This window comes from Glandiceps talaboti, chromosome 5, assembly GCF_964340395.1.
Source record: "Glandiceps talaboti chromosome 5, keGlaTala1.1, whole genome shotgun sequence".
Classification (NCBI taxonomy): domain Eukaryota; kingdom Metazoa; phylum Hemichordata; class Enteropneusta; family Spengelidae; genus Glandiceps; species Glandiceps talaboti.
Genome location: NC_135553.1, coordinates 26,076,037 through 26,086,909, shown reverse-complemented (window position 1 = coordinate 26,086,909; position 10,873 = coordinate 26,076,037). Strand labels below are relative to the sequence as shown.

At 36.4% G+C, this 10,873-nt stretch overlaps 1 protein-coding gene across 1 annotated transcript; it reads left to right on the top strand.

Moving 5' to 3' along the window:
• Positions 1–795: 795 nt before the first annotated feature.
• Positions 796–9,218, top strand: LOC144435544 (uncharacterized). Its single transcript, XM_078124131.1, has 2 exons — positions 796–1,610; positions 9,131–9,218. The coding sequence occupies exons 1-2, from the start codon at positions 796–798 to the stop codon at positions 9,216–9,218; spliced, it is 903 nt and encodes a 300-aa protein (XP_077980257.1).
• Positions 9,219–10,873: the final 1,655 nt, after the last annotated feature.

Genomic DNA, 10,873 nt, shown 5'->3' with positions numbered 1-10,873 from the left:
CCATGTTGTCACAGGTTGCAGTACCAAAGGAGTACCACAATTTTCCGCGTTTCCTATGGTGGCCAGAGTATGACAGTGACCAACCACTACAGGAGTATCGTATGAAAGTACACATCTTTGGGGCCACGTCATCACCAAGTTGTGCCAACTATACATTGGAAAGGACAGCTGAAGACAGCAAGAAGTGTTACCGACCAGAGGTCACCAATACAATACAAAATAACTTCTATATTGATGACATGTTGAAATCTGTGTCAACAAAGAGCAAGGAGTATCACTATCTAGAGACTTAAATAAAATATGCAAACAAGGAGGCTTCAGACTGACTAAATGGATAAGTAACGTATTGGAGTCCATTCCTGAAGAAGAAAGAGCAAAAGAAGTGAAGAATTTAGACTTGGACCAAGATAACCTACCTATGGAGAGAGCACTTGGTATGTGCTGGGACGTCGAAACAAGTTTGGCTTCCTTATACAAATAAAGGACAAACCAGTTACAAGGTGGGGTATCCTATCAGTGGTCAGCTCAGTCTATGATCCATTAGGATTAGTGACACCAGCCGTATTGCCACCAAAAATGATTCTACAGGACTTATGTAAACAAAAACTTGGTTGGGATGAACAATACCAACTAAGCAACAGAAGAAATGGGAGAAATGGCTAGTAGCTTTGCCTAAGTTAGAGGACGTTTTCTCAGTGAACCGATGCATGAAACCAGAAGGATATGGAGAACCTGTATCAATACAGCTACATCACTTTTCTGATGCAAGCGAGTCATACATACGCATGATAAACAATGAGGACAAGGTACACTGCTTTCATGCTAGGAAAGTCACATGTAGCTCCACTAAAACAAGTCACCATCCCACGAATGGAACTGTCTGCAGCAACATTAGCAGTGCGAGTAGACAAAAGTATAAAGAAAGAGTTGGACATGAAAGTTTATGAAACATTCTTCTGGACTGATAGCATGACTGTATTACGATACACCAACAATGAAACAGCAAGATTTCATACATTTGTAGCAAACAGAGTTACAGTAATCAGGGAGGTTTCTACACCAGCACAATGGCGCTATGTGGAAACAAGCCAGAATCCTGTAGATGACGCATCACAAGGACAACCAGTTGACAAATTTCTCCAGAATAAACTTTGGCTGAATGGATTTTCTATGGAAAGAGATGAAGTAAGCAGTAATTCATCTGACATGACACAACTACAAAGTGATGACTTAGAGGTCAAGAGAGAACTGACTGTCAATGCTGTATCAGTAGATGAATCCATGGAGACTGTCAACAAACTGATAAACCATTATTCAAATTGGTATGCCTTGAAGAAAGCAGTACGTGGCCTGGATTCTCAGAATAAAACAGAATTTGACGGGAAAATGCAAGAACACTCAGACTACAAACAAGAAGAGACAGACATCTGTGTTTCTAAGGATGCTGAATGTGCAATTATTAGTATTGTACAACAAGAGGCTTTCAAGGAAGAAATATCTGTCTTGAAGAAACACAAAGAATCAGAGAAAAGAGCGGTAACACGCACCAGCCCAATGTACAAGTTAGATCCAGTACTGGGAGAAGACGACTTGCTGAGGGTACGAGGGAGGTTAGGCCAATCAGCAAAACACCCATTAATTTTACCAAAGGAAGTGCACATATCCAAACTTATTCTATGAGACATTCATGAGACTATAGGACATCTCGGTAGAAACTGTATGATCTCCAAACTGCGTGAAAAGTATTGGATACTGAGAGCAAACACAGCAGCAAAGAGACTAATCAACGAATGTGTTACATTTTGAACACTACACCCAAAGACAAGAGGGCAGGAAATATCAGACCTACCAATCAATCGTGTAACATCAGATGAACCACCATTCACCAAAGTGGGTGTAGACTACTTTGGCCCAATAGAGGTCAAATGAGGATGCAGCATTGTTAAGAGATATAGGGTAGTATTTACCTGTCTAGCAATTCGAGCAGTTCACATTGAGAAAGCTGACTCATTAGACACTGACTCATGTATTAATGCATTGAGAAGATTTATAGCCAGAAGAGGAGTAGTGAAAGTAATAACATCAGACAATGGTACCAATCTGGTTGGTACTCAGAGAGAATTGAAGAAAGAAATTAGTAATTGGAATCAAGCAAAGATACAGGGATTTCTGCTGAGAAAGGAAATTGATTGGATATTCAAACCCACCATCCGGATCACATTTCGGCGGTGTATGGGATTATAAGGCTGCAGCATCTACACACGCAATGCTCATTTTAACAGGTTGGTGAACAAGCTGATGGACATGATGAACAAACACCAGACATGAAATTAAAACATATGCATATGTATGCCATTGTATGTTGCCCCTGTGCCAAGTTTGGAAAAAATCGGTCCAGGCAACTCCAAGAAACGGCTCTGGACAGACAGACAGACGGACGGAAGGAACCCAATCCATAAGTCTGGCAGGGACTATTTAAAGAGTTTTGACCAAAAAGTTTCATTTTTATACCTAATTTGCATATCAGTGTTGGGATCATCATATCATGAACAATCTTTCATCTAAACACAAGCTGCTAAATAATTCAGGAATTGTAGATTTTGACCAAAAGACACATTTTAAAGCTAATTTGCATATCATTCTGAACACCTCTAAGAATGTTCAAACCAAATTCAGATTGATCTCCTTTCTTCACATCATATGATATATTGTTCATATTATATAATGATATGTTCACATCATATAATGATATCTTCACATCATATAAGGATATATTTGCATCATATATTGACTGAAATGGTCAATGCATTGTATTCTACAGACCTAAGACAGCTGCAGCTTTGCATACCCTTGCCTCAGATTTGTTATGACATTTACCTAGCAACAAGACCATGCCCATAACAATGGCGAATTGATGGTTTTACAATGTAGTTCTCATGCAATTGATTTCATTGTCCTTATGTACTCCCACACAAAATGCAAAACTTGATCCATGTTTAGTCTGTGAATGAACGAAACAATGCCCCCCCCCCCCCACATTCCTCCCACCCCGAAATTAAAGTGGATCATGACAGATCAAGCACACACACTACAAGCACCATGCAGTGTTTCATAGTAGTCGGCCATTTAATTACACCATTCAAAAACATCTAATATTTTCCAAGAGTACTGTCACAAATTTCTCAGATCTAAACCATTTATATAGCCTTGAACAAGCACTTCGGAATCCCTGAGGAGCTCTGGATAAGGGCCTGGAATTCATTGTTTTACTCAATTTCTCACATCAGAGATTTTTTATTACCATAAAACTGGTTTTCCTTTATTATTGTGGCAAAATAAACATAATAAGCTGAATTATTCACATTGACAGTCAGTTTACTGTTTCATCTCAGTTTTATAAAGGTGAAAACGTATACTGCATAAAAACTTTGGATGTAAGACTTTTGAAAATCTCAAATTCTGAATCAGATTCACAGACAAATAGACAATTGAATCTTAGAATAAATAGTCCCTGAGTGGCTATTGACCATGTACTTCCAAATCATACCACAAACATACATTGACTGGCCAGTCTTTTTTCCATTTATTCACACAAACATACCACTTGATTATTCTTTACTGTACAGGCCCCCACTATTTTCAATGACTCTTATCATACTAAGTACATACATCAATAGAACACTCAGGTTTAAAATAGATGGCTAGGAATTTCATATCTTCAGCACTGTAACACTGAATATGATCACGAATGAATACATAAAGAGTTTTAATGTTGACACAGGTATATCTTGACAGTTCATAACACCAAATTGAAATTTGTCTGATAACAATATCAGTGTGCCAGATCCATGATTAAAATTTAAATAGAATCTTTAACTCCAGACCAAATTGAGTAATAAACTAATATGGCAAAACTAGCTGTGTGTCAATTCTGTTTTGTTGCAGTGAACATGAAATGCTTTTAATAACATTTGCTGTTTATTTTAGACTAAGAACAATGGGAAACTAGTTTTATGATAATGAAAAATGAACCTGACATGAGAAATTGAGCGAAAAAAGTGTTACTGCTGGCCTTGACCCCAGACAGATTTACTTTGTTGTATAGAGATATGGGGAAGTACCTATAAGAAAGTAATCCGAATCACATTTGACGATTTTCACATTCCACTGTATATCTCTCTGTTTTGCTAACTAAGCATCGTAAATAATGACACAACATGAAGCCAAGGACAATGTCACATAAATTTATATTGAAACAAAGAATAGTTCAATAATGTGCAGCATATATATGCAGTTTTTGCTTAGTTTGTACAGAGGCAAATTCATTTGTTAATGGTCTGACTACATTCATTTTGTGATAGAATTACATACATTTTATTTGGCCAAAGACTTATGCTGAGCCTCTCTCAAGTGGTAGTTTTGAGTTAACTTTGTCAATTCTATAGCTTTGGATATCTTATTCATAGGGAAATATTAGCATTTGGCATGGATGACTTTATAGTGGTGTGCAGGTGATCAATGGCACAGATGCAGTATACAGTAGTCAAAATGGATGCAAACGACATGTTAGGTTGATGTATTGACCAATCAGATATCTTGATTGGCACCATCAATACTCTGGTATAATGTAACAGTAATAGCCAAATCATGGTGTGTATTGCAAAATTAAAAGCAGGCATTAATAGACAAATGGACGGACTAAACATTCAAAATATGTGTGCAAATATGCCTAGCAACAAGACTAACCCCATAGCAACTCAATCATAACCAAAAGTTGTTCATCCTATTAGTGGGCCCTCACTGTTATAATGATGAAAACAGTGTACCAATAAGTAGCATCCTGAGGTGACAAATATACCCTATTTGGACACTCTGTAAATGCCTTCAATAACCACTATAAACTTGTTTTTGGTTAGAATTCTGCCAATGATAAAACAAAATATGATAATCATGACTGTGTGGGTGGCTGTGGTTCAATTCTAAATTTCACCTCATGCTTTTCAGGACTTAATTGAATTCGACTGAACGAGAGATCTAAAAGATTTGACTAAAGATAGCACTAGACTACTCCGAGCTATGAGTTAAAATTTCCATGGTAAATTGCCAGTCAGTGCATTGACAAATCACAAGTCAGTGCATTGACAAATCACCAGTCTCAGTGCATTGACTTATTTAAATAACCAGAGTCAGGATTTACTTATATAAGAATGTCAATGTTTATGCCAATCACAAGATATATATTGTGTTGGAGCTTGCTCTGAGATACGTTTTTAAATTGTTAACTCATTTCTGATTAGGTTAAACTTTTAGTTTCACAGTTATTCTCAACTTTAAATATGGCCACCACTCAGGATGACAGACTAACCTCTGCTGGTTCTATAGCGGCAAGCTGTCTGACATGTATTTTACAGTTGTAGCATCATCAGCTGATAACAGTGAGAGGCATACCGGCTCTATTGAGAAACAATTAATCATTCAACAGCAGGTGGTTTGATCATTATACAATGTAAATTACTTTGTTACATGTTAGGCTGTAACTAGTCCGGAATCAATGCGGATTGCACGTTTTTACATTCATCTTTTCAATCAGTGATCAGGCTAGACTGTACATAATGGAATATGAGGTTTGTTTGAAAATATCCCTCACAGAAGGATGTACAAATTTCCAAACTTAACTCTAACATGATATGAAGATCGACTCCTAAAAGTCACATTAACAATATTTGATGACTGTGCTCATAATGTAGCCAATGAAGGTATAGACCTCAAGAGAAGATTGACAATCTAAAATCACAAGCTGCTCAATTACATCCTGTTTATGTTATAGTTAAATGGGATCTCCCTTTCCATGTATTTACCGAATCGGATATCATTTGAAAATCATATCAAAATTTGAACGGTTCAGACATTGTTTCGGGATCAACTACTTCCACACCCCTTTCCCGAATAACACGTTTATTGTATATACATAAGGACATTTTGTTCTGTTCTATAATCCAATTTTTTGTACCTGGAATAAATTATTATTATTATTATTATTATTACCTATTATTACCTATTACATATAGCCAAAGATCATAATGGAGTTCGAGAATGCATTGAAAAAGTCCTTTCAAAATGTCTTCTTGGCCAGATACTTGTAAGTTACGATGAGTCTATGTTGGTATTATGCTTGAAACTTGTGTGTGACATATAAAGTATACACATGAAAATTAATTTCTGTCAAGGCCCTATATGTGGAGGATGGTGAGGCAAATGTGCCAGAAATAGATTGAATCCTGTAAGACTGAACAGGTTAATGTTTATTATACTGATTGGTCCTGTCATAAATGACTTGAATTTACTGGAGAGCAGCTGGAATGTTTACAGGTAAAATACACTGCAAACTACATGTATAATAAAGTTGTTGTCTAATCACAGTTAAATAAAGACTGGACTTAAAAGTAGTATTTATTTCTGTTTTCATTTGCCAATTTACTTCAATTCAATTCTGTTCTTGCCTATTTTAACCTTTCCATAGTCTGTAAGGTACGATGTGACGGGGTGCCCTCACACATCAGCCAACTCCTAGTTGTTGTGAGAGGAGGCCAGTGAGGGTGAAATGTCACGACGTATCTTTAGTCTTATCTACGCCATGACAGGGTTCCCTCACACATCGGCCAACCCCTAGTTGTTGTGAGAGGAGGCCACTGAGGGTGAAATGTCACGGCGTATCTTAGTCTAACCTCTCCATTGTCCATATTACCAAATTTGACAGCCATTAATTTCTTGATTTTGTGAATGTTCCCCAGATTTGCAGTTGGCACGCCCAAATTTTCAGACCCAATGACCCATTTAATCCAAAAGTGATGTAAAACACTGGGTGCAGTATGATAACTAGGTAAACACACATTTATTGACCTGAACAACTAGGCCTATAAAGTGGAGTACCATATCAAGAGAGGTACAGTATCATTCCAAAGTAAATACATATCTACTGACCTAAAATGCAAGTGCACACAATTTAACAAAGAGTGCAAATATCAGATACATTTTTAAGTTAACTACAAATGCAAGAGATTTGAGGACACTACCTTGAGTAGTCAATACTTCTAATTTGTAGAAATTAATCATCACTAGCTAAACTTGGGGAAGAAACATGCATTTATAAAAATGTATGGAGCTATTTTCCATAGGGGTACTACAGTGCAAACACTGTGTTTGCCACCCTGTTGGCTGTACTTCTAAAGGGTTTTTTCTGTCCTGTGCAAATCATGCAAATTACTACTATTATTAACCTGTAAATATTATACTAATTACCATTTTCCTTGTAATCTATCCTAGGGAGAATACCATACCTATAAAATAGCATCAATACATGATTTTTATTATTACAGTTTTATTCACATTTTGATAGCAGATCATCAATATAGGAAAACTTCAATATCCATTGTAAACTGGAAGTCTCATGTACAGTAAACATCTTTGCATATTTGCTATTCAGAGATGTACATGTATGGAGTACTGGCAAGTTCTGATAGACCTCATATAAATGTAAGGGATTCATTATCTATTGTCATCAGTCCTAAATGACTAATTTCTTTATTTATCCATATTCTAAATCTGCCTATGTCAGTATTTGTCATGGAGCAACTCTGAGATAATAAAGACGACTGTTTTCTGGCCCCAGTAACCATGACCATGCCCCGAGCAACAGTGAAATGTTTCATATTACAATAAAGATATAAAAATGTATGGAAATTTCCCTAGCAACAAGACCATGCCCATTTGCAGATGTTTACTTATTCAGCCTTTTTAAAAAAAATGCCATTTAATCAATTGATAGGAGTCTTGCTTCTGTAGCAAACAAACTGTGCAGAGTATGTTGTGAACACATTAGAAAGTGTGTATGGCAGTGGGTTGTTGATGAAGTCCCATTTTCTTTGTACCCAATGGATCATGGTGATGCTGAATGTTTTGCAGATTTTGAATCATTGTCAAAGTATGATGATCATAATGCATTTTCAACATCAGTGCCTTTATAATTAAAGTGTGATCACAGTATATTTGAATTCTCATTTGACACAACTTTAGGCTGGATAAGAGTTAGCTATCAGTGGTAATTAATCTGTCAGCTAGTGTGCAGGAGACGGTGAGGGACTGTATCAATAGTTGAATAGACATGGTTGTAGAATATGTTGCAATTCACTATCTGTTTGTTAGGATTTGTTATGTTACCACAGTTTTTTATCATTGAAATTGGAATTTTCAGTGGGAAGAATAGACGCCACCAATCACAATGCCAGAACATTGATATTTCTTTGGTTTACAGTGTAGATTAACAAGTGCTGTTCAGTTGAACCCTGACCACTTCTGAACTGTATTCAATGTAGATGATAAAGTTTGCATTTTAGATGACCTAATACAAAATCCAACTTTTTATAACTGTTTTTCTGCCACTGTTAGTGCAGATGATAACATCCATTCATCTGTTCATATATCAAATGAAAAACATACAGCAGTACAGTTGGTTGTTTTACCAAAAGTTCAGTTATTTAGTTTTAGGAGGTAAAAATACCTTTAAAGAATGAGGTGCTCTCTCTCAATAAATACTAAGCCTGCTTGTGAAACTGTAGTGCCGGCAGGTCTTATCTTGACCTGATATTCAAAATCCCAGTGATTCAATTGCTGTAAGTCATACCAAACCATACCAAGTTTAGGAGCCAGTGCTATGAATAAAACTGTACTAAATAGTGCAATTGCTTCAACTGATGAAAATAGTGTGAAAACTGCTCGTTCTCATGTGGGACATTCTGAGGATCATCAACATAAAGCTTCAATGGATAGAGGTCATTCAGACGCTGATAGTTCAACTTTAATGTCTGATAGTACAGCTTCCTCACTGTCTCTGGTACCTAATAGTATAATGTCCTAATGAAATGGATCATGTTCACATTGAGATCACATGTAGGTACCTCAATAAGTTTGGTAAATAAATCTATTGACAGCTTTAAGGTAGGCAACAAACTTTTCATGAATCAAATAGTGCTCACACTGGCTGGTTTCCTTAACACTTCAAATCCCAATATGTGCCATTATGCAAGATTCTTGAAAAGTGTGACATTGATCCTTCTATGTCATTTGTCAATAGTTATGTTGAAAGATTTGCTCTTAAAGCAATACTGAGACATTCAAAAGCTGAAGTAGCCAAAAAAGTCAAATCTCTTGTTAGACCTTGAGAAAACTGAAACGAGTAAAGACCAGATGTAAACTGAATGTCTTCCGTAAGGGCAAAGTTTTGAGATTGTCGTTCCTACAGACAATTGTTGGAATACAACAGAACATATGTAATAAGTTATTTTTTCTCATTGATTGCTATTTGCCCATTGCTGTTAGTGATCTCCTGGCCAACCACAACATGTTCTGTGACATTCGTTGAGAATGTAAAAAAAAAAAAAATAAGCACATCGTCGTACCACTTTAGACATCTCCTGATGAGAAACTATTTTTTCCTTTTTAGTGGCCTACAAAAATATGCCAATAGTTTATTAAAACTAAAAGCTACATCAATGATATTTTCAGGACAAGTGCGCTTTGGTATCGCAAATGTGTGTATCAAGTTATAATGAATTTGAAGTGTGCATTCTTGAGATATAGCCTAATTACCGAAAATCATTAATTACGTAAATTGCTCATTAATATTCACAGAATTTTTACCAAAACCTAATCAAGTCTTGCCATTACCCTATACTTACCTATATTCTTATATTTAAGTGTTTATCCTTGTCCCCAAACAACCTAACGAGAGATCAAAATTGCCTTCCTAGGGGCCTTATTCCCCCAATACTCTAGTTAAAAATAATCGAAGAAAACCACCAGCTAGTGTGTTACCCTAAACATATTACAAGTATTGCTCTGTAAAGAGGGGAGGTGGTGGGTAGTAGAATATGGGTAAGGTTATGTTCATGGGAATTAGTTTCAAAAAGAAACTACAGTTCCATTTCACATGAACTTACCCATGTATAGACTACCAAAGCAAAAACTTTAACCACATGGAGGACACAGGGCAAACATAACTAAAAAGAAAACTCCTTAAAATAGAAATGTGCTGTAGAAAAAGATGAAGATCAACTACTTGGTTCCCCCAAGCACTTTCTGTGCTGCAACAATAGGTCCAAGCTGAAACATACCATCTACTTCTGATGCCATATCTCTCAAGTAGAAGGATGTGAAAGTATTATTAGAATGCCAACGGACTGATTCCATGATTTCCTGGAGGCTGATTCCTGAGAAAAGCAGCCATGATGTAGCTACTGCTCTTACATCATGAGCCATAATACCAGCTAGTTCATTATCATCTTTGCCAGCTAATTGATGACATAAATGAATTGTCTGTACTATCCACCTGGATAGAGATTGACTACTTATATCTGAAGGAGAATTAGTGTTTTGTATGGAACTCTTCCTATCTCCTCTGATCAACTTTGTTCTGGCTGAATACCAACAAAGTGCTCTCACAGGACCTAACAATTTATCTGAGGAGTCTTCTCCAACAAAAGGTTTTTAATGCCTTAATATGAACTGGTTTTGGTGGTTGAGAGGCTACCTGGTTCTAATATCTAAAAAACCAATAGAAGCCATCAATACAGCTCTTGAGCTAATATCACACAATTCTTTCTGTATACTGAAAGCATGTAGTTCACTGTGTTTTAATCCTATTGCTAAGGCAATAGGAAAAACAGTTTTAAGAATATGTTTTCCCCATAGGTTCAAATAGGCACCTTTTAAGATCTGTAGAACCAGGGAAAGACTCCAAGACACTCACAACTTTCTGATCGGAGGTCTTTGTTGAGTGTTGAGATAAATACTTAAATAAGGCAGTGATATCTTTATC